This window comes from Pongo pygmaeus, chromosome X (genome assembly GCF_028885625.2).
Source record: "Pongo pygmaeus isolate AG05252 chromosome X, NHGRI_mPonPyg2-v2.0_pri, whole genome shotgun sequence".
Lineage (NCBI taxonomy): Eukaryota > Metazoa > Chordata > Mammalia > Primates > Hominidae > Pongo > Pongo pygmaeus.
In genome coordinates, this window is record NC_072396.2 from 91,459,249 (window position 1) to 91,484,521 (window position 25,273).

The 25,273-nt window shown below is 34.6% G+C and overlaps 1 protein-coding gene across 2 annotated transcripts in view; it reads left to right on the forward strand.

Annotated features, from left to right (window-relative positions):
- KLHL4 (kelch like family member 4) overlaps positions 1 to 25,273 on the forward strand; it is a 150,287-nt gene that overhangs the window by 90,156 nt on the left and 34,858 nt on the right. For both annotated transcript variants that reach the window (XM_054472715.2, XM_054472714.2), the window contains exons 2-9: positions 2,242 to 2,409; positions 2,800 to 2,936; positions 6,273 to 6,469; positions 10,549 to 10,761; positions 13,950 to 14,136; positions 20,596 to 20,820; positions 22,131 to 22,293; positions 24,017 to 24,229. In XM_054472715.2, the coding sequence (XP_054328690.1) occupies positions 2,242 to 2,409; positions 2,800 to 2,936; positions 6,273 to 6,469; positions 10,549 to 10,761; positions 13,950 to 14,136; positions 20,596 to 20,820; positions 22,131 to 22,293; positions 24,017 to 24,229 (1,503 nt within the window). The remainder of the gene's footprint in view (positions 1 to 2,241; positions 2,410 to 2,799; positions 2,937 to 6,272; positions 6,470 to 10,548; positions 10,762 to 13,949; positions 14,137 to 20,595; positions 20,821 to 22,130; positions 22,294 to 24,016; positions 24,230 to 25,273) is intronic.

The window sequence follows — 25,273 nt, forward strand, 5'->3', positions numbered from 1 at the left end:
CTCCTTGAAGAGGTCTTTCACATCCCTTGTAAGTTGGATTCCTAGGTATTTTATTCTCTTTGAAGCAATTGTGAATGGGAGTTCACTCATGATTTGGCTCTCTGTCTGTCTGTTATTGGTGTATAAGAATGCTTGTGATTTTTGCACATTGATTTTGTATCCTGAGACTTTGCTGAAGTTGCTTATCAGCTTAAGGAGATTTTGGGCTGAGACAATGGGGTTTTCTAGATATACTATCGTGTCATCTGCAAACAGGGACAATTTGACTTCCTCTTTTCCTAATTGAATACCCTTGATTTCCTTCTCCTGCCTAATTGCCCTGGCCAGAACTTCCAACACTATGTTGAATAGAAGTGGTGAGAGAGGGCATCCCTGTCTTGTGCCAGTTTTCAAAGGGAATGCTTCCAGTTTTTGCCCATTCAGTATGATATTGGCAACAAAAGCCAAAATTGACAAATGGGATCTAATTAAACTCAAGAGCTTCTGCACAGCAAAAGAAACTACCATCAGAGTGAACAGGCAACCAACAAAATGGGAGAAAATTTTCGCAACCTACTCATCTGACAAAGGGCTAATATCCAGAATCTACAATGAACTCAAACAAATTTACAAGAAAAAAACAAACAACCCCATCAAAAAGTGGGCGAAGGACATGAACAGACACTTCTCAAAAGAAGACATTTATGCAGCCAAAAAACACAAGAAAAAATACTCACCATCACTGGCCATCAGAGAAATGCAAATCAAAACCACAATGAGATACCATCTCACACCAGTTAGAATGGCAATCATTAAAAAGTCAGGAAACAACAGGTGCTGGAGAGGATGTGGAGAAATAGGAACACTTTTACACTGTTGGTGGGATTGTAAACTAGTTCAACTATTGTGGAAGTCAGTGTGGCGATTCCTCAGGGATCTAGAACTAGAAATTCCATTCGACCCAGCCATCCCATTACTGGGTATATACCCAAAGGACTATAAATCATGCTGCTATAAAGACACATGCACACGTATGTTTATTGCCGCATTATTCACAATAGCAAAGACTTGGAACCAACCCAAATGTCCAACAATGATAGACTGGATTAAGAAAATGTGGCACATATACACCATGGAATACTATGCAGCCATAAAAAATGATGAGTTCATGTCCTTTGTAGGGACATGGATGAAATTGGAAATCATCATTCTCAGTAAACTATCTCAAGAACAAAAAACCAAACACCACATATTCTCACTTATAGGTGGGAATTGAACAATGAGAACACATGGACACAGGAAGGGGAACATCACACTTCGGGGACTGTTGTGGGGTGGGGGGAGGGGGGAGGGATAGCATTGAGAGATATACCTAATGCTGGATGACGAGTTGGTGGGTGCAGCGCACTAGCATGGCACATGTATACATATGTAACTTACCTGCACGTTGCGCACATGTACCATAAAACCTAAAGTATAATAATAATAATAATAATAATAATAATAATAATAATAATAATAAAGAAAATGATGCCTGGATGCAAGAAATGTAATAAGCAAAATATTTAAGTGCATTCATCTTATCAATCAATTGTTCATATCCTACTGATTGTGAGCCTGTATGTACTTGTGTTGAGATTTAAATTCCACCATTGTGTAATGTTGAAAATACAGGTAGATTGCTTTTATTATTGTAAATTCAATAGCTATCACGTTTGACTAAATATTAAGAAATAAAAGGTGGAAATATGTACAGTTTCTTAATGGGATTGATATTGTAAAGAATGCTATGAAACTCTTAGGCTTGGAATTCTTTGAGGAATATTTCTGATGTGTAATGAGTACTCCAGGGAGAAGCTTCAGGACATAATCAAAAATTGTTAAAGTATTTTGACTCAGGTCTAAGGGTTTCCTGCCTATTGACATAATTATAATACCCATATAAATCAAAGAATGTAGGTTTTATGTTTGTGAATATAACAACTATCACTAGCCCTATTGGTGAATTGTACATAGTTCTGGTTACATTTCAGATATAAATACTAACCAGCACACTTCACTTTAATGAAAGGTTAGGTAGTAATTATAGTAAAATATCTAAGATTGGAAAACAAATTTTAATTTTACTTTAATCCAACATATTTCCTTTAGAAGTTGGTATGCCTAAATTTCCACTACATGTTTGTATTCTCATTAGAGAAAAATTAAATTTTTTACAAAATTATATGATGAACCATATTGTCATCCTTACTTCCTTTTCAGATTAGATACACAACACTCTGAAGAAATGAATGCCACCAGATCTGAAGAGCAGTTCCATGTTATAAACCATGCAGAGCAAACTCTTCGTAAAATGGAGAACTACTTGAAAGAGAAACAACTATGTGATGTGCTACTAATTGCAGGACACCTCCGCATCCCAGCCCATAGGTAAGTATTTTTATGTATACAGAATGGTTTTGAGTAGGGCAATTATAAATAAGAGAAAATAAGTACATGGATTATAAATTGGAATATTTGTAAAAATATTTATTTTCCTATATTGAAAAAGTGTTTGCCTATATGATTCGTTTCTCTGTGTATTATTTAGAAGAGCCAAACTTTGAAAAGACTGATGATGGAAAGTACAGCACAAGCACACCCTCTAAAAAAGATCAGTTTATGTATTTGACCTTTCTAACTTCACTACATTTAACTGAATTATAAAGATTTTATGGAGAAAACAGACTCACTAGTGTCACAAACTTGCTGAATCCATTTCATGCTTTTCAGTGAAATTATTGACTCATTTAAATTCCTACACATATTTCCTATTTCCAGGTTGGTTCTCAGCGCAGTGTCTGATTATTTTGCTGCAATGTTTACTAATGATGTGCTTGAAGCCAAACAAGAAGAGATCAGGATGGAAGGAGTAGATCCAAATGCACTAAATTCCTTGGTGCAGTATGCTTACACAGGTAAGTGCTAAATACACATTAACTCATAATGACCCTACATTACATAACACACATTATTATTAGTAGTAGTAGTAGTTATTATTGCTACTACTACTACTGTAATACTGCTACTACAACTACAAAGGTGAGGAAACTAAAGAATAGATCAGTTAAATAAATTTCCTAAAGTAATAAAAGGCATAGTTAGGATATAAACTCAATAATATAAAAGAACAAGAGGTATGTAAGAAGTAGAAAATACCTTAACCGTGAGAGCAGACAACTATTTAACACAAACATACAAGAACAGTTCTGGAATGGTGTGGGCACGTTCTTGTTTGTAAAAAGTAGAGTTGGGAATGGAATCTTCCAATCCTACGGTAGAGGTTTAGTCACTCTGTTCATTCAGAATAATTTTCATATCTATTCAAACTGTAAATAAAGGTAACAATGAATTTGGGGACTAAAAAGTATTTTGACTTTGATTCCAGAATGATTATTTCATCTTCAGGGTCTCTTAGTATTAAAATATGTTTATTTGATTATGTATACTTAGGCTCTTCTTAAGACTAAAAGCTTACCTCCTGGTTTTCTCCAACAGAGTCATTTTCAAACATTTTTGTTTGCACTGTCTGTAAAATAATTTTGAAAAACGATGTGCTCTCCTTACATTTTTCCATTAATGACTAAAATATGTTGTAATTTTAAATATTTGTAAAGTATATAATCCCCAAAATATTGTAAATATTAATCTTTTTATAAAGCACTATTAAGTTTGCATTTTAAATGTATCTAACAAATCTCAATCCTATAAGAATTTGGTGCCAACAACAATTCATTTAAAAATATATCTATATGACAGTCTCTCAAAAGTTACACAAAATAGTCACCTTATAATATAGCAATTCCTTCATAGTTATATACCCAAGAGTTAAAAACATGTCCACATGACAGCGTGTACACAAATGTTCATATAAGCATCATTCATAACTAAAGAGTAGAAACAACCCAAATGTTTACAAACTGAGGAATGGGTAAATCAAATACGGTATATGAACACAATGTAATATTAATAGGCAATAAAAAAGGAATGAAGTAGTAACAGATATCACAACATGGATGAAGTGTGAAAATATTATGCCAGATAAAAGAAGCCTGTCACAAAAGATCGCTTATTTTATTATACCATTTACAGTAAATGTACAAAATAGAAAAATTTGTAGAGGCAGAAGGTAGATTATTGGTTGTAGGAATATGGAGGGAATTGGGAATGAATGTTAATAGAGTTCCTTTTGGGAGTGGTGAAAATGTTCTGGAGTTAGATAGTGATACAGGTTGCAAGCTTTTTTGAATATACTAAAAAACACCAGATTGTACATTTTGAAAGTGTGAATATGATATGATTTAGATCCTAACAAAAATATGTATGAATAAGCTTTTATTTCAAATTTGTTCCTATGCCACAACCCTATAATGTAGCATAGTATATTTTGGGATAGGTGAGGAATGTGACTTCCTTTTATGAGGTGAGAAAAAAGAAAAATATGGAAAGGACACTGGGAAAGTAAAACCTGTGTGGTAACAACTGTTTTCGGAGCAGACCATTTTTTAGGAGGGGTATGTATGGAATTTGAGGTACTGAAATTTCTTTACATGAAATTGATCTGTGTCTCAAATAGGTCTTATGTAACTCTAGCGGTATGCATGCTATTTGAAGACCACTGTTCTAACAAAACTACTTTGAAATTTCACAGTATTTCATTCCTTCCTTCAATTTTCACCTTTCTCCTGACAAGCCTTTAAACAAAAATATTCCCTAAATTTCCATTATGCTCTAAAATTTCAATAAGCTTTTTAAAATCAGGGGTGAAATGGAAAGAACTTTATTTCTTCTACCTGATACATTTTAATCTTTAGAAAACATCTTTTTGTTCCCAGTGAGCATTCATAGGATAAGATAATTCAGCCAGCTGGCTTGACTATCCTTTTACCCTTTAATGAAGTGAAACTTGAAGCAGCTCCAAACAGCCTTTCTTAAGCATGCTTGTAACTGAATACTGTACACTGTAATATACAATGCTTTCCTACTGTATCGAAGACATTTATAACTATTCCTCTGAATGAATATTCTTCCTAATAACCAGACCAAATTTAAATGTCTATAGCAGCTGCATATTTATATCTGAATTGGAGAATAGTTCATACTTCTCTAGGTCTCATGAGATATGGGCAGGGCTCTCCCTTCAAAATCAGAACAAGAACAATACAAGAGAGTCTGCTGATGGGATGGACCCCTTTACAATATATTTTACAGATTGAACTATGTATAGAGGACGTCACAATATGTATTACTCTTTTCCTTATGGTTATGCAACTATGTGAACCCCATATTAAGGTATTTTAGAAGGGAAAACTTTAGGGGAATAGTTTGTAATTGATATCAGCCATTTGAAACATTCTTTATAACTTGGCTAAAACAATAAAAAGTAGGAATGTCTCATAAAAATCACAGAATTTTTGCAATAACTAATCAATAACACTTTTTCTAAAAATAATACAGACATAAATATAAACAGACTAACTTAATTTGCTTCTGATTCTGTTTTTAAAAATTCATTACAGATATGTTCAAAAAGAGACTGATTTTTTTTTTTATAACAAAGCAAATAAGTAATTCTTCATTTGTGGACTCTTGGCAACATTTTCTTCCTCTTGAGACAGTGCCAGGGGTCAATTCTAGAGATAATATTTTGGGCAAATACATCTTTACCAGTTAATGTAGATACAAAGAAAAGGCATAAAATTTCAGTATTCTTCTTACAAAATAAATGGACAATTAAGCTTAATGCTTTTTTTATTTACCAAGATGTTTACCTCCTCACAATGACAGTTATTTGCATGGCCAATTGTATGATTCTTATACAATATGACATAATGTTCTTTGAGTCATAAAGAAACAGTTTTTTCAACTTTATACAGGTATGATTTAAAAATTAAAATTGTATGTGTTTAGGGTGTACAACGTAATATTCTCATGTACATATACAATGTGAAATGATTGATATAAGATTTAAATGCAGGCCTAAGATGATAAAGAAGTAACAAGTTGCTGTTCTTTACAATAATGTTATTCACTATTTGCTACAGTCATTTTTGATAACCTAATCTGGTTCATTTCAGCCATCTTATTAGTGTTTACAGACAGACTCTCTTGCGTATATTAGCCTCAAAATGTGCTCCAAATCTGCTGAAAAGCATAGCTCTACTAGAGAGGAAAATAAAAAAAAATTCAACTAGTTGACATAGTTTTCACTTTATGGAACTTATAATCATTCTTTGCTTTTTCAAACCATCTAGGAGTCCTGCAGTTGAAAGAAGATACCATTGAAAGTTTGCTGGCTGCAGCTTGTCTTCTGCAGCTGACTCAGGTCATTGATGTTTGCTCCAATTTTCTCATAAAGCAGCTCCATCCTTCAAACTGCTTAGGGATTCGATCATTTGGAGATGCCCAAGGCTGTACAGAACTTCTGAACGTGGCACACAAATACACTATGGTAAAATCAATTGCTTCAACTTAACTTGTAGAAAAAATATGTTAATGTTATAATAAAATTAGTAAGCAACATAAACTTATATAACTTGTAGATGACTTTCACATATGATATATTCAACAAAAACATTTGTCTGGTTGAGCTGCACTCAAGCAAGCTTTTCCTTTTTTGAATTACAAATGTTTAATTAAATCCCCGAACTTAAGGAAATAAAAATACTGCCAAAAAATAAATTGTACAACTGCGTATTTCAAATAGAATCTATAGTATTAAGAAAATGTTAATTCCCTGATGTTTTTGCACAATTAGGGCTTTAGTTTGTAAAATTGTACAAATTATGACTTATAAAGAAAGTGAGGGGTCATTCAGTAAGGAAAAATGCTAATATTAATGGGTCAATAATTGTCAGAGCTTAAAAACTACCAAAATTAGTGGCGTGATCTCAGCTCACTGCAACCTCCACCTCCTGGATTTAAGTGATTCTCCTGCCTCAGCATCCCGAGTAGCTGGGACTACAGGCACCCGCCACCATGCCCTGCTTTTTTTTGTATTTTTAGTAGAGATGGGGTTTCACCATATTGGCCAGGCTGGTCTCGAACTCCTGACCTTGTGATCCACCTGTCTCGGCCTCCCAAAGTGCTGGGATTACAGGCATGAGCCACTACACCCAGCCCAGATAATTTTATTGAATGAACTTCTTTATGTCTTAGTAACAAATTTTACTTCGGTTAAAAATAACTTACAGCTCAATTCATTAATGCAACTAACTTAAAATCCCTTTCAATTCTATTAACAATTAAATATAATGCAAATGTTCATAGGTGGTAATTATTTAAATGTTGCATATGATAAGATAGAGCATATTAAATGGACAGAGGATATTCAATAAAGCCTTACAATAGATGCCAATACTTCCCTGATGCAGAGTAAAAATAAACTTTTTTAACCTATGAAGAAGGGAAGGACACAAGAGATGGATCATTTTGTGAAACCCAATCAAAATATAAATATTTCGAAAATATGAAATTGCTTCAGTTATTTAATATTAAAAAACAGAAAGCAATTGCATACAAGTGAACAATAGAAAGGCACACATTGAAATCATAAATAAAAGTAGCATTTTTTAGAATAGAGATGCATATAAAAAGTATTTTTCTGGAGTTTTATACCGAAGGTAATTTTTTAATTTCTAAAATTTCAATTGTTTAAAAACTTCTTATCAAATCTTTCTCCCTCTTACTTCCCACCCTAGGTCCATTGCTCAAAATTTGAAGTTTGAAACATATTCCTAAAACAATACCATTATATGGAGAATCATATTATAATGGATTGACATTTTAAAATATATCATTTAATTACATACACCATTTATGTTCCTGTGTCCTAAATACAGATGCCATATAATCTAAAGGAACAGCAGTTATGAAGGTCAAAGGTTTATTCTACCACAAAAAATAAACATGAAAACTTCCTATTAAATTACTTAAATTCTTGAACTAAGTTTTAGCAGTTTCCTGTTTAGTATTACACACTTGCAAGCAAAATACGTTCCGAAAAAAGTTTGAATTATTTTTGTTGCTCAAAATGAACTTGTCTTCCTTTTCCTAGTATGTGACCAAAACGGAGTGTTGAAGCAGGATGTGCATAAAAATATAATATTGTTGTCTCTCTTAATCTCTCTTCTTTAGTTATGTTAGTATCTATTGTAAATACAGTAACATATATAAAGGTCTTGCTATAATAATGTTTTTGCAGTACTGGATTGATAGTTTAATAATGCAAATAATTTTAATGTCTAAGAATAATATTAAACAATTTAGGGATTCAATTGTAATCATGTGCATTGGTAGACTGAACAAGGTAGATTGCCTTCCCTAATGTGAATGGGCCTCATCCAGAACTACCATCACAGACGCACTCAGAATGCTATTTGGCCAAATGTCTGGGTACCCCGTTCGTTACCCAGTCAAGTTCATACATAAAATTAACCATTTAAATCATATAGATAGTTGTCTGCATCAATGAAGCATTTACCAAATATGTGATAGTCATTTGGCAAATTTTTCAACAATATAAGTGTAGATTTTTATAAAATGAATAGTTAAGCCAGGGCACAAAAGAAGACTCCCTTGGAAGTTGCATAGAATAAAGTGTTTACCTTGAAATTAGGAGCAAAATAATTCCAAAATAAAACAATTTAAAATTAATCTTTAAGTGAAACTAATTATTTCTATACCATACTGGATACTGCAGTGTAATATATAGATACTTTAAAATTACACTTATTCTTTATTTAGACTAATCTACTATATTGCCCAGCAATTTTCAATAGTCCCATTAGGAAGCAATTCTGAAGTCATAACAAATTCTATCAGAAAATCTAGGTTTTTCCTCTTTGTTTTTTAATTGGAGAGTGGGTAAGAAGGAGGAGATATTGAGGTGTCCATAATATTAATGCAGTTTCAGAATCTATATACAATATCAGTACTATATAACCTTAAGTTTTATAGTTTTATATTTGTCTAAACTCTTTCACAAAAATCATATCACTTATGAAAAGCAGTTGCAATATCAAACAAAATGCAGTAAGCATGATTTCAGAGGCTTATGCTTGAATCCAGACTTTGCCACTTACTCCATAGGGAAACAGACAACTCATATGACCTGCTTTCTTATCAGACTAATTCCACTTTCTCACAAGATCACACTAGTGATGACTTAATGCTTGTGAAAGAAATCAGTAAAATGTGAAGTGCTGTACAAGTGTAATGTATTAATAGTTGTACTACTATCACCATTATTTGTATAAGTGGGAGGGTCTTCACCCAGAGACATCTGCTACAGTAAGAACAGCAGTTCTCTTTCAATTGTTTGTCTTAATCACAAAGAGTTATTTGTCTAAATAGGCCAGCTTGAAACTTACGGCATCAGAGCTTTCTGATGGGTGTATCAACATTGATTATTGCTGTCTGGATAACTTTCTTATTTGATTGATTCACTTCCACAATGACTAAACTAAAAGTAAAGCTGATGTGGTGATTTGATTTATTTAGAGACCCCAATTATTCGGAGACTAGTTTAAACTGTTCCTGGAATATCTGTTTATTGTGCAACATAAATTGCCAAGTAGGTATGTTTATCTTCATTTTAGAAATATATTTTATTTCATTTAAAACTTGAGATCTTCACTATGAGAAATGTTAAACATGATCATTCTGTTGTCAAAGAAAGAACATGTAATATTTATAAACTAGAAAAAATATGATGGTATTTTGATTTAAAAATGAAACACAGATGTTTGAAATTGTATATTTGACAAAATACAACACAATGAAAGAAGAATTGAGATATAATATATAAATTTATTATTTTTTTTTGAGATGGAGCTTCACTCTACTAAAAAAAATATGAAAATATTAGCCCAGGATAATATATAAATTTAAAAGACATCCTCACTCTTTCCTAAAGAAAAAACTTTACAGGAATCCTTTTTAGATTGTCCTGAACCCATAGATTGTTACCAACTGCAAAAGAGTACTTTTCTCTTGGTCAGTAGAAGATCATACTTTTCCATAAAAGGAAAGAGTTTTTCATCATTCTTTTTTCTTATCTCCAAGGAATTCAGTTTGTTTCTGCCTCACATACATAGCCAGAGTTAACTCTCCTAGTCTTTCAAGATAGCCACCACCTTAAAAAGTTTCAGCCTTTTTCTTATGGCTTTTGGCTGAAGACCAACTAGACAGTCAGCTCTGAAGTCATGAGCTGCTGTTGTCACATACAGCAGCTGGGAGCAAAAACTGCCATTTTTGGCTCCAACACTCTGCCTATGTGGGCTGTGAAGCAGTTAAAGCTAACCTTGTGTGTTCCATAAATAATTCCCAGTGGAAGCATTTGGCCTCTCAGCTTCAGAAGACTCCCTGTTACCCATGTCATGGGTAGCAGGAGCACCTATTTTTTTTAAGTGGATACATCTGTGTCTCTTGCATTTTCTGAAGTTTAAGAACATGAAATGCTTTTATATGCTTATTCCATTAAGAAATTTCTAAAGTGCAAAGTTTTAGTAAATGACCTTTCTTTTCTAGGAACACTTCATTGAGGTAATAAAAAACCAAGAATTCCTCCTGCTTCCAGCTAATGAAATTTCAAAACTTCTGTGCAGTGATGACATTAATGTGCCTGATGAAGAGACCATTTTTCATGCTCTAATGCAGTGGGTGGGGCATGATGTGCAGAATAGGCAAGGAGAACTGGGGATGCTGCTTTCTTACATCAGACTGCCATTACTTCCACCACAGGTATGGAAAATTACCTAGGTAATTTAAAATATAGCTCTGAACTACCACTAGGCACTAATCCGTTTCTTATTTGCCTAATTTTATTTTTTCAGAAGATTCCTGGTAATTTGAGTGTACAAGATTTGTTTCACAGAAGAACATATTCAGCCATCAATTAGAAGCATTAATAAAAGACAAAAAAAATGGCCAAAAAAAGTTACCATTAAACCATAAACATCAGAATACTCATTAGTTTCAGTTTCACCACATAATATTTGTAAAAAGCTGGGAAAATGACTCGGCTAACGCTTTTTTTTTTTTTTTCCTGCACACCTTCTAGGCAAAATGTTAATAATTAGTACAATAGCCTTCCAGAGGAGAGTCTAGGAAGGAGTCAGGTACTGAATAATATCTATTAATATTATCTGCTACGATCAAAAGAATGCTATCATACTTTTGATGCACTATAGCATAATTATAAAGGCATCCTCACCATATATGTTGAATTGAAGGATTATAGCAAAGATGATTCTAAGAACAAACACCTTTGAATAAGATTCAGGGTTAACTCAACTCATACTGAATTTTGGAATGCAGTCTCACCACATAATTTCACCATTGGTGATAACCACAGTTTTTTCTCTGTAGCAAATTGATCAATAAAATTTATAATACATGTGGATGTACTGCACATATGCATGTAATATCTACTGAATTTGTGGCTATAGCCCTCAAACATCATCCAAATTGAAAACAGAAAACTTGTATAGATTTAGTGGATCAATAATTTTGTAAATATTAACATGAATCCACTTTTATAACACAGTTACTAATTAAATGTTAATATTGAAAAATAGATTGTTAATCTGTTGATGATTTTTCCTTTTTTCTTTTCTTTTTTTTTTTTTTTTTTGAGGAGGAGTCTCGCTCTGTTGCCAGGCTGGAGTGCAGTGGGGCTATCTCGGCTCACTGCAACCTCTGACTCCCTAGTTCAAGCGATTCTCCTGCCTCAGCCTCCCAAGTAGCTGGGATTACAGGCACGTGCCACCACACCCAGCTAATTTTTGTATTTTTAGTAAAGATGGGGTTTCACCATGTTGGCCAGGATGGTCTCGATCTCCTGACCTTGTGATCCTCCTGCCTCGGCCTCCCAAAGTGCTGGGATTACAGGCATGAGCCACTGTGCCCAGTTGATTTTTCCACATTTTTTAAAACTTCCAGCTGTTAATTAAATTCCATAGAACTATATGCATGCTCTTAAGAATCTATCTATATGCAATGAAAGAACATTGATTATACTTCTGGTTATAGCAAATTTATCCAAAGAGCAAGGAAGGCAATAGTAATGCCAAAAACAGAAATAATAAATATGTATATAATTTTAGATCCAGGGTTCTAAATCTTTGGATTGACAGATGATCTTTAGAATCTATGGAAATTTTATGTTTGGGTGAACGTGTACACTTATGTGTATTATTCTCAAGAAAAGTTCTACGACATATGAGATTCTCAGACTGCCTTTGAAAATGTTCCTGGGCCTGTGAACTTGTTAAAAACACAATTTCTCATGCCCCACTGCAGACCTAGTTAACCAATTTCAGGGAAACAGGCTGAAGAATCTGTGTATTAACAATTTCTCCTTGTGATTTTAGGCATAAAAAACTTAAGATGCACTGGTGTAAGATCAGAGGCTGGTATCTTTACAGAGCCTTAAGTCTATATGACACTTTCAGCAAAGTGAACTTCTTAGTTTGAACTTCTGTTATTTTATTGGAATGGAGGGAAATTTCTAGCCCAAATGTACAACCAACAGTACCGTGGTAGCCCACCTCTGAGTATGCCTTAGACCTAGAATATGGACTGTGTCAACTTTTCCTGATCCTGGTAGTGATAGGCAATGTCATGCAAATATAGGCTTTCCAAAAGAATTTAAAAGGTGACCTTACAAATTTCTTAGAAATGAAATATATAAAAAGGATGGTGATGAATCTCTGAAGAGTATTTTTAGGAAAAAATACATAGCCTAGTTTTTAAACCTATTTCTGAAAGCATATGCATTAAGCAAATGCCTGGGCTCTCATGAGGCAAGTCAAAATAAAGATCCATCAGATATCACAGGTGGAGTGAGAACAGAACTGAAATTAACACATGAAGAGCAGGAAAATTCGGATAAGTTTAACGTAATAAGATTACCTCTTCTATTCCAGCAACCTGCTCACTCTTCCTCTCAATGTCCCATGATACTGTGGACCCAAAACTCCAAGGGAACCAATCTAAGATGACTCTTGACAACATTCTGAAATATACTCTTGAATTCTCTCCAACTCATCTCATGAAAAATACTTTACCTCACTTTTATCAGTGTTAAATAAGGTCACTGTGTGCCAGGTAATGATAGTTAAAAAGAATTGATCATCTATTTTTGTTAATATGCTGGCTAGTTACTAAGGCATGTATCTCAACTCAGTTAAAAAGCACCTACTTTCAGAATACTCTGCAGAAGTGATCAGATGATACAGATACCGTCCACCATGTCTGTTATTATTTTAACTGAGCGTGTTTGCATGGCCACCACTACCAACACGACTACCCCAAATCCACCAAAAATATTGCTACTTGTATTAGCCGCATGCAGTAGACTAGGAGATTCTTACTTGTGCACACAGAGCCATTCTCTTCGACTGCTTTCAGCAATACTTTCTATGAGTGCTTTTTGATGTTTGCTCCTTTATATGTGTACATATTCAAAAGATGAATAATGCGTCAATTAAATAAATCTGCAGAGGTCATTAGCTACTACCAGCAGATTTGTAGTTATTTTCCCTGATAAGTGAAAATAAAAATCGTACTAAATAACAAAAATCATTAAATAATCAAACTTCTACATTTCGGTTTGCTCAAGTTTTCTCTGCCTCTACCTCCTGGGCTCAAACGATCAACCCACCTTAGCCTACAAGTAGCTGGGATTACGGGCACTTGCAACCACACCTGGCTAATTTTTGTATTTTTTTGTAGAGACAAGGTTTCGCCATGTTTCCCATGCTGGTCTCAAACTCCTGAGCTCCAGCGTTCTACACACCTTGGCCTCCCAAAGTGCTGGAATTGCAGGTGTACGCCACTGCGCCCAGCCTCCAAAGCTATATAAATACAAATATGTTCTTTCTAATGGTGAACTCTCCATTCATATGCCATGCATCTCTACTTTTCAGTTACTGGCAGATCTTGAAACCAGTTCCATGTTTACTGGTGATCTTGAGTGTCAGAAGCTCCTGATGGAAGCTATGAAGTATCATCTTTTGCCTGAGAGAAGATCCATGATGCAAAGCCCTCGGACTAAGCCTAGAAAATCAACTGTGGGGGCACTTTATGCTGTAGGAGGCATGGATGCTATGAAAGGTAAAAATAACTTAGAGTGTCTTCATTCAAAAAAGATACATTCTTAACAGCCTCCAAATTATAAGGGTGATATTAAAGCCATGTTAAATGAGTGCACCTAAAGTGAATTTTCATAAATAGGGTGCATTATATGATTTTTGTGACCTCATTTTTCTACTTACCTTATGAGACATAACCTTTCAATTAGTGTTGAACTCTTAATAGGCACTTTTACTTTACAGAAGCTGTTTTAAGATTTGAATATTTACTTTGCCATATTTTATCTTTTCAAGGAAAACTTATTTAATGTTTGTGAACCCAAAAGTATGTGAGACAGGTCTCAATTAATTTACAAAGTTTATTTTGCCAAGGTTAAGAATGCTCCCATTCGTAACCCCGGGGGTCAGTGTACATCTTGGTTTTATACATTTTAGGGAGGTATCAGACATCAACGTGTATGGTATACATTGGTTCTGTCCGGAAACGCGAGACAGCTCAAAGTGGGGGCCTTCTAGGTCATAAGTAGGTAAGAGACAGATGGTTGCATTCTTTTGAGCATATGATTAGCTTTTCACTGAATACACAATTTACATGTGAGGGAGGTACAAGAATAGTCACTTATGCCTTAGTCTAGCTTAGAGAATATGCATTTTTTTCATAAACAATAAAGCAGAGGAAGCAATCAGATACATATTTGTCTCAGGTGAACAGAGGGATGACATTGAGTTCTGTCACTCCTTTGTCCTGCACCTATGAAAATAAGCTGTCAATTTACACTGCCATTGTGAAATTCAGCGTAACTTTTTAAGGGTAAGCATCTGGAGGCCCACAAGGAATTTCCTTGTGGGCAAATTGTGAGGGATGTATGTAGCTTTTTTTAAAAAAAAGAATCTCAGTATTTATCTTATTTAGGAATAAAAAGGGAGGAAAGGTTTGCCTGACACAGTTCCCAGCTTGACTTTTCCTTTTGGCTTAGTGATTTGGGGGTCCCAAGACTTATTTTCCTTTCACATGTTAATCAGAAAGGAAGAGACTGTAACTGGCAAAAGGTCTGGCTGCTGGCCGCTTGTAGAAAGAAGCCATAATAACAAGAGTGAGGTGTGATAAAAAGAGAGCAAGATTTTCTTTTCCATGCTAGTAAGGAGAGGAGTGGGTGGAATTCTTTCCAAAAATGTCTACTCTTCCATTTGTAGAGGGAATGTGGGGGTTTTAAAGAGAGAGTTTGGAATGCAGAATAGGCAGGGTGGCTAGGAAGTGTCAGGTGTTGTGACCAACTTCAGTGACTTGTGTTGAATTATTTATCGTTCCATCTGGTAAAGGGGCTGGTGCCATCATGGCCAGAGGTGTCTGGTCTGTATCAGCATCCGGTCCCTGAAGCTTCTAAGGAAATATTTGACCAGATGAGTGAGTATGGTGTATGTTTATCAAGCATCTAGGTAACCAATGTGCATAAGGCATGGAAGCATAGAATGGGATAAGAAAGGGAGTGGAGGAAAGAAAACATTCTTTCATGTAAAGAATTCATTCATGAAAGAATTCTTTCATTCATTCATGTAAAGTTTATCTCAGAGCTACATCTTGAAACTGGGGGGGGTGATGGAAAATGAGCAAAAGAAAGGGGATAGAAAAAAAGTTTAAAAACTTGTTTTGAAGTCCTACTGGAATCACATTATTTTCTTTGATATACGTAATTGAAAATTGGAAGACTATATAGTAACTATGCTTATTAATCATAAGCCCATAAAACAAGAGATTGCAAATGCAATTATTTGCAGATTTGTAGGGTTACTTCAAGAACTGATGTTCTTCAGGAAATAACAAATAACAACGTTTTTGTATTTTGTAACAATAATGTTACAAGCTAGGTTTTATAGGACAATGAGATCCTATAATTAATTTCCAGTCTGGCAACTTGAGGTTTTATTGAATTTTGTTGACTAAATTGAATATTAATAACATATTAGAAGGTTTCTTGTTTGGTATTTAAATTACAAGAGTACTAAATAAAAAATGCAAGTACAGTTATCTTTCATTTCTGACTCTGAAAAAAGCCTAATTTGCATTGTGAGAAATGGAAAACTTTGTGTTTGTTTGGTTTTTGTGTTTGTTTTTTTATTTTTTATTTTTGGCATTTTTTTCGGGCTAATCTTGGTTAAATTATTGTTACCATAAAGGAATGTATTACAACAAATGTTTATAAGTATCTATAACTCCTTATCAGTCTCTAAAAATGAGTGAAATATGAGCCTATAATCTCAGGACTCTATTATCAAAGTTTGTGATGGAAGTAAATAAAGGCATGAGACACTTTGAATTCCTGGTATACGGAGACACTATAAAAGGCTCACGGGACGTTGCAGACCATTAAAAGAATAGTAAAACCTTACATTTTTGATTACTTAATCTTTGGCATTTTGCAAACATCGTTTCTAATCCTCACAATAATGTTACAATAATGTTACCGCTACTTTGCACATCTTAAGTTTAGATAGCCAACCAAAGGACAAACATTAAGAAAGGCTGGAGATGAAATTCTTATTCAAATACGATGTTCCTTTTTCTACACTGCCACTACTACAGACAAAAGAACAACAACAAAACTCTTTGGGGGTTTTAGAATCTATTGGAAAACCAGGGTAAACACGTAGTAACAAAAAAAAGAAAAAAGAAAAAGAAAGAAAAAAACCCAAGAAGTATAACAAAAACATTAAGTGAGCAGCATTTACCTGTATAAAGCAGTTTGACATTGAAAAATGTACTACTTTACATATTTTCACAAAAGCATAAACATTAATTTCTATACATATGCCTTTTCTTACAGGGTGTTGTTTCAGTTATTTTTAAAAGATGTTTTTGACTATATATTCAGTACAGTGTACACTGCTTGGGTGATGGATGCACTAAATTCTCAGAAATCACCACTAAAGAACTTATCCATGTAACCTAAAACCACCCGTACCCCCAACACTATTGAAATTTTAGAAATTTTAAAAATTTAACTTTTATGTTTTGATGTTTAGGAAATGCAGTGCTTCCTCAGTCTCTAATTTCCTCTCTGACTCATATAACAAGCTCAGAATTGCTGTTAAATATAGATATCACACAAATGGCTGGGGCTAACTATAACTCCTAAGATGTATTTGAAAGAATCATTAGAAAGTGCTAAGTATAATCATAGAGTCAAAATTGTTAAATTGTCAATTAGCAAACTTTGGATGTCTTGTACATACATAATATTTTGTAAATTTTTATTTGTTTAAAAAATAAATTCTGAATAAAGCATATGGCAGGAGACAAGGTAAAGGCTAATACTGTCGCTTTTGGAACATTTGTAAAGTAAATGGAGGAAATCATTACATCGGATATATTCACTACTGCAGGAACTGCAGTGTTCTCAGCAACACTGATAAGTTTGACAGGTTTTGTTCACTCTTGAATAGATTATGAATGAAGATTGGGTAAGAGCTTAGAAATGAATTGAGAAACAATAGATCAAACATTCCGGGGCAGACATTTATACGGAAAAACTTTAAAGGAAAAGATAGTAAAAAAATTGAATTTGTTTTTCCATCTAATATAGGGCTGCCCTAGTAAAGCAGCTAGAGAATATACATTTTGATTAGTTGAAGGATTGGTGGGGGTGGACAAAAGGGCTGGAGAAGTCTTCAGAATTCAATATGTAGAACTACTAGTCATAAATGCTCAAGTTGCAGTCAAAAGTTATGGGATCATTTTATCTTGTATATTGAATCAAATGCCTTGAAAAGTTTAACCTGGCATGAATCACACATCTACATCTCTCAGTGCAAATCTTCTACATACAGCTGACTAATGTAGATTTGTACAATTTTCTAATTACCCCACCATTCATATCTTCATAATCATAACAATGAGTGCAGACTAGCTTTTATTTCCTAATCTAAATTAGGTCATCGGTAAATTCCACTAACACAAAGAGAACTAAAAGTTAAAATTAGAACAAGCAGATAAGACTACAGACATAGGAAGATTGGGATGAGGAAATGGAAACAAGTGGAAAACATTCAGAGAAAACTGACTGGTTAAACATAGAATAAAAGTAGGTGTTTCTAGTTGTTTCAGTTTTAACATTACCATCAAAAGATATTTAGTGTAGAAAAGATATTTTGATAAGCGTTATAATTTGACCTCTTAGCAGGAAATATAGTCAGTAGAGCAATTGCTAATGTATAAATCAGTATTCAGTCAAATCCATGTTATCAGTGAAGGAGGCAATAATGAAAGAGAAAGAGTAAATGTGTCCCTGTGTATTTACAAGTTTGTGTTAGAAAATCCAAAATCTTGGAACACAAATACTTGCAGTGCACTATTCACCAGAAAATATTTAAACTTAGAGGAAGGAAACACTGTTTCCACTAATTCAATCTAATCAAGCAGCAGTTATATATTTAATATACACTCTGCTTAAATTTTGACACTGCCAATGATTATGCTTCAAATGTTAACTACATCTTCATTATAACTAATGGACTGCATTTTCTTCACAAATCTCCCAATAAAGGAGCAACTGGAAAGTATTTTTGCTTATTACTGTGGTTGACTTTGTGTAATTGGGATGAAAATTTTTTTTCTTTTCTAGCAAATGAGGTTTTTTTTTAATTATTATTATATTTTAAGTTTTAGGGTACATGTACACAATGTGCAGGTTTGTTACATATGTATACCTGTGCCATGTTGGTGTGCTGCACCCATTAACTATGAAACTTTTTAAACCTGCCACAAACTCTATTAGATATACTATAGATGTAAAAAATAATTCTATTATTTTCCACCCTGGTTATCATTCAGAAGTTTCCCTGTTGTGCAAAATCAGCTTTTACTAAAAAATAGCAACAACTATTATGAATGAATGGTAAGAAGCATTGCCTACTGAAGTGACAATTCATTATGACAGTAGTGATAGTTTACTTTGTCAATAGTGACAGTATACTATGGCAGTAAACTTTGTACATTAGTAATTGAATAGAAAATACAATTATATTAACACTTAAAGAAAGTAATACCTTGTAATTCTATGTTCCCAACTGTAATATTTTGTGCTACTGAAGCAGGTTCATTGTCTGGGGTAACGCCTGAGGTTCGTTGTCTCATGGCCACAGAAATCAAAGACACGGACACACAAAGAGTGAGATTAAGAGCAGAAATTTAACAGGCAAAAGAAAGAGAATAGCTCTCCGCTACAGAGAAGGGTCCTGGAAAAATGGGTTTCCAGATCTGTGCTGAAATGCAGGGGGGTTTATAGATGAGTTGGTGAGGAGGTGGTGCCTGTTCTACATAGGGCGCAAAAGACTGTTTAGGACCAGGTGTGCCATTTGCATAGGGCACAAATCTCTGGCAGCGCCCACACCAATCTTTTATTATGCAGGTGGGTTTTCTGCCTAAACTGGCCATGTTACCCGTTTCTTTCTTACTGTACACGTGGTAACAAAAAAAGGGAAGGTGAAGCCTCCATGTTGGAAATGCCTGCCCCCAAGGTAGCCCTTTCCTATTGGTGCAGCTGCCATCATTCCCCTGTGCAAGCTTCCAGCTTGCTTATCTATGTCTGCAGCTTGATTTTTCAGGCTGCTCTTTGTTAAAAAATAAATGATTTGGGGGGCTGCTTTTGATTAGAAAGATAATTCCACCAAGGACTCTTTTGACCTCACTATCTGCATAAATAATTTCTCTCTACCTTTTGTATCATTACCATCATGGAACATTATGTGAATCAACACCAAAGGCTCATTTAACATTGTTTGAATTTTATTTATTTATTTATTTATTTATTTATATAGACAGAGTCTCACTCTGTCACCCAGGCTGGTGTGATCTTGGCCCACTGCAGCCTCCGCCTCCTGGGCTGAAGTGGTCTTCCGACCTCAGCCTCCCAAGTAGCTGGGACTACAGGTGCTTGCCATGACACACAGCTAAAGGCCCGTTTTAAAATAATTTTCATTCCTGGTCCTTTAGTTACGTGTCTTTTAAATAAACATACACACATATACACACAAACACACACACACAAATAAACACATACACCCAAAACAAATTTAAAAAGCATAAATTAATATATTGAATGGTCATAAGTAATTAAATCTGTAACAGATGTGCAAACATTCAATAATAGAATCCAAGGTATTTTGTTGTAAATTATGTCATTTGACACTTGTGTTGATACTACCAATAGAATAGTATAGCCAAAGCCAGTGTTATAAGGGTATAAACCAAACATATTACATAAAACATTTTATTTCGACTCTTCTATTTGGGTCCAGAAGTGGTAAAAGATTATCCTTTGCTTTATCTCCCAGGTTGTAGAATTACCTGAGCTACTTACTTAATTTGAATTGTAATCACTGATACTGTGCTGTAAGTTATGGGTACATAATTATAATGTGAATAATACCAATTCAAAATTTCAATAAAAGTAGATTTTACCATTGTTCAATATCCCTTTGTCAGGTACTACTACTATTGAAAAATATGACCTCAGGACCAACAGTTGGCTACATATTGGCACCATGAATGGCCGTAGGCTTCAATTTGGAGTTGCAGTTATTGATAATAAGCTCTATGTCGTGGGAGGAAGAGACGGTTTAAAAACTTTGAATACAGTGGAATGTTTTAATCCAGTTGGCAAAATCTGGTCTGTGATGCCTCCCATGTCAACACATCGGCACGGCTTAGGTAAGAGCTTAACGTAATGTATTTTTCAAGAATGTATAGTAAGTAGAGTTTTTAAAAATTAAATCTAGCAGCACATTATTGGGATTTAGCCAAATCCTTAGTGAAAATGTCTCCAAAATGATGAAAAACTTAAGGAAATGATAAAAGCCTGTGAGACATTTGTTATTGTTGCAGGTTGCTCCTGATTCCCTTCCACCAGTATTTTAAAGGGGTTTCATTCTAAAAAGGATAACAACATTTCAAAGGGATTTATTATAAAATAATATACAACTACAGCAAGGAGTTTTCTTCTAAGCTCAATTTAGAGAGGAAAGTACTTGACTATTGGGAGGGATTGTGTTTCTAGTTAGATGAATCATGTGCCCATAGTGGAGAACTTTGATTCTCCTGAATATTTGTCAAGATACCTCGTTCTTTATACTAGGCTCCATATTTTTGCAATATCATAAGAGTTGGCTGAACAACAGAAAAATTTCCTTTTTTTTTTTATCTGATTTTTATAGAGCTAAAAAATGGCAGATCCAGGAATGGTATTGCTTGCCCCAATTATCCTGATAAATTGACTCTGCCAAATAATACACTATATAATTATTCAGTTCAGTTATGTCAGTGTTATTCCTAGACATAGCTTAGAAACGTCCTGCAGAGAAATCAGAGCAAGCTTATTTTTCAATATAATTGATATTAGCAAATAGGTAGGAGAGGTGATGATGATATACCACTGAGAGGTTGATTGGGATAGTGAATGTGGGGAAAAAAACAATTATGTAAATTATCAAAGCAGATGCGAAGCAGAAATGGGCTATTCATAATATTTGAAAGAACAAACTTCTAACTAAACATTAAAAAGCTCTGTCTAGTAAGTTAGCTCACAGGAATCTTTTTATCCCTATATTAAACACCAGAGGTTATAAAGACCTACTACAGTCAGCCTGTAATTCTAAGGTTTATCTAAGAATCAACATCATATTGTATCTACATGTTACATCAACAAACAATATTGAAATTTTGCCAGAAAAAGCCAGCTTTTTAAATTACATATCTAGAAATGGTGCATTCTATTGCCTCTTTTGACTTCAGTGTTACAACAATAATACCCTTCTATGATATAGTAACTAAAACTGAAAGTTTCATAGGGTTAGAAAACCATGCTTAGCTTTACAACAGAGTCAGTAAACTATACATATGTATGCAAAATCGTTTAATAAGCAAAACAAAAAAAATTTAAGCAGTTAATTGCTTGCAAAATGAAGCAATATTCAGTGTGTGGCATACCTAGGTGAACCCACATATTATTTTAATTTTTTTAGGTGTAGCCACTCTTGAAGGACCAATGTATGCTGTAGGTGGTCATGATGGATGGAGCTATCTAAATACTGTAGAAAGATGGGACCCTGAGGGACGACAGTGGAATTACGTAGCCAGTATGTCAACTCCTAGAAGCACAGTTGGTGTTGTTGCATTAAACAACAAGTGAGTAAGTAGAAACACACATGCTCATTGCTTCCAGGTCATATAGTACAGAACTTCAGTGATGTGATCCATCAATCAATTAGCATTCCAAATAACCTGGATGTACTTGTTATCAATAATAAAAGATCTTCATTGGAACTCTCTATTAGGACTGAAAATACTTTTCTAAAATAAATACTTGGTTAAATATTCTGTATGCCCTTGCTAATCAAGGTGTGGTCCTGGGACCAGCAGCATCCACCTTTCATATTTAGAAATGCTGAATCCTAGCCCCGACCCAGATGTCCTGAATCAGAATCTTAATTTTAACAGGATCTTCAGGTGACTTCTGTGCACACTAAATTTGAGAAACGCTTTTATAGGCAAGCCAGTTCTAATTTTAACCTCAAGAAGTTACTACTTTTTTACATTATGATTTATTTTTATCAAAACTTTAGTCTGTCTATGGATATAACAAGATGATTCTTTTATTCTTTCAACAATCCCTCTCCTGAGTGTTCAGGGTTCCTAAATATAGAATCCTACCTTGTCTCACCCTTCCTGAATATTTACCTCTTCCTGTCACTTGCCTGTCACTTCTGAGATATTATACTAAAACATGATGATGTTAGAAGTTTCTAAGAGCTTGAATTGTTACCAGGTATTATGTGCTTTCTGACAAGGGAACTTTGGAGACAATGACCAGCATATAAGAGGGTCATGAATCATGCGAGTTTCAGACAATAGGTTGGGTCAGTTGCCAGAGAGCCTTGTGTGTTTATATTGACTATGCATGAAGCCAATACATTATCATAGATATGGTCTCAGTCAAAATGTCAACGCATTGTTTTTAGAACCTTGCACAGAAATAAATAGGAAATGTCCATAGTTAAGAGGACATCCAGTTTTAAAGTGTCTTAGAGCTTAAGCTACTCCTAAATCTATCTGTGGCCTCACCTGAATAATGTCAAGTGATTCAGTTATGTAATCTCCTACGTAATACAGAACAGGATGAAAACATGAAATTTGACCTATTTAATTGTGCTTTGCTGAGTTGCTATTGTTTACAACTCAGCATGAAGGGAAGTTATAGGAATATGGATTAATAAATGTCTGTCTTTATTAATGCATGATAATTTTAAAATTATATTAAAAATACTACTTATCAAAAGAATGGCATTTTAAAGTGTATGGGAGAAATGTCATAGCCATAGCCAATATCACTTCCTAGGGAAAAAAATCTAGTTTCTAGGTTCTATCCTCTTTCCTTAGTTGTTTATTAAGCTAATGTCTTCTAAGTGATAATTTTTTAATGCAAATATAAAGTCATACATAAAAACAACGGATTCTGCTCCTAGGTAGTTGAACCCTGCTAAAATTGTAAAGTTGTTGGAGTTGGTCTTTGGAACTATCCTGCCAATCCCTTTGATCTTTCCCTCTTTTTTTCTGTGCCTCATATCCCATGGAATCTTTTATTCAATTATGTTAAAATGACTGTGATAAAGATAGTGAAAAAGGGAGGTTTGGGTTGGGATAGATTTTAACAGGTGCCCTCAGGTAATGATCTATTCACAAACTTCTGCTATTCACTGCAAAATAGTGTAGGAGTAGAATATATAGTCAGACCCTTCAGAAACTTGAAAAGCTTTGTACAAAGTTCTCTCGCTCTCATTCTATGCATGCATTTTGTGTGTCTATGTATACACACACATATACATACACACAGTTCTGTCTTTTTATCTAGATTATATGCTATTGGTGGACGTGATGGAAGTTCCTGCCTCAAATCAATGGAATACTTTGACCCACACACTAACAAGTGGAGTTTGTGTGCGCCAATGTCCAAAAGACGTGGAGGTGTGGGAGTTGCCACATACAATGGATTCTTATATGTTGTAGGGGGGCATGATGCCCCTGCTTCCAACCATTGCTCCAGGCTTTCTGACTGTGTGGAACGGTAAGTTTTTTCTATTTCTTTCTGTATGTAATTATTTGGTTATTTAATTTTTTAGAAATAGAAAGATTTTTTCTCTTTTAAATGGAAATCAATTTATTTGTATGCCCACTGTAAGAAAATTAAATAGTACAAAGGGAGTCTAGGGAGAACAAGTCCTTTCCCAGCTGAGATCCTCTAAGACTCCAGTCCCCTCCTGTTCCAGGCTCTTTCAAATATGGGATCTTAGCTAATTTTAATTTTAATTTTTTATTTTTATTTTTAATGGACTGTATTTAATTACATTTTTTAAACAACCAGAAAGTAGTCTTCCAATAAATGCTAATCCTTTTAGTGGATTTATCTTCTGTACAATTGTACACTTTCTCTTAGGCTAAAAATATATTTTTTAAATATTCCGTATACATTTCAGATTCAGCATGAAATACGTAAAAAGAATATGCCATCTTATTGTTAAATAGTCGCACTACAAAATAATAAGACAAAGTGATAAACAAATAAATTTTATGCCAAGCTACATCACTCAACCAATTCAGGAGACTCAAATCAAAATAAGTTTACTGAGATTGGGGAAAAAATGGCAGATAGGAGCCAGGACTAACTTGCAGCTCCCACTCGTATAGACAGAGCAGTGTGTGGAGAACCATATCGTGAACTTTTGCTCTAAGAACTACCGCAGGAACATAACAGGAAAGCCAAGAGAATCCACAGACCCTCTGAGGGAGGTGGATTGCTGTGCAGGGATAGCCGCAGCAATGTGAGCCTGCTTGCTTTCTCAGCTGGGAGTCTTATGGCCTGGGGTAGGTTCTCAGCCCTGCTCACTGGCTGGCTGCCTTGAAATAAACTAGATTCTGTTGAGTGAGGGTGCAGTGGGAGTGAGACCAGCCTTTCTGGCTGCAGGCTGCATGGGAGCTGGGTGAGGCCTGTGGCTGCCAGCTTTCCCCCACTTTCCTGGTGGCCTATGTGACAAAGCAGAGATAGCCATAATCCCCCTGGGAACATAACTCCATTGGCCTGAAAACCACACCCCATCCCCCACAGCAGCTG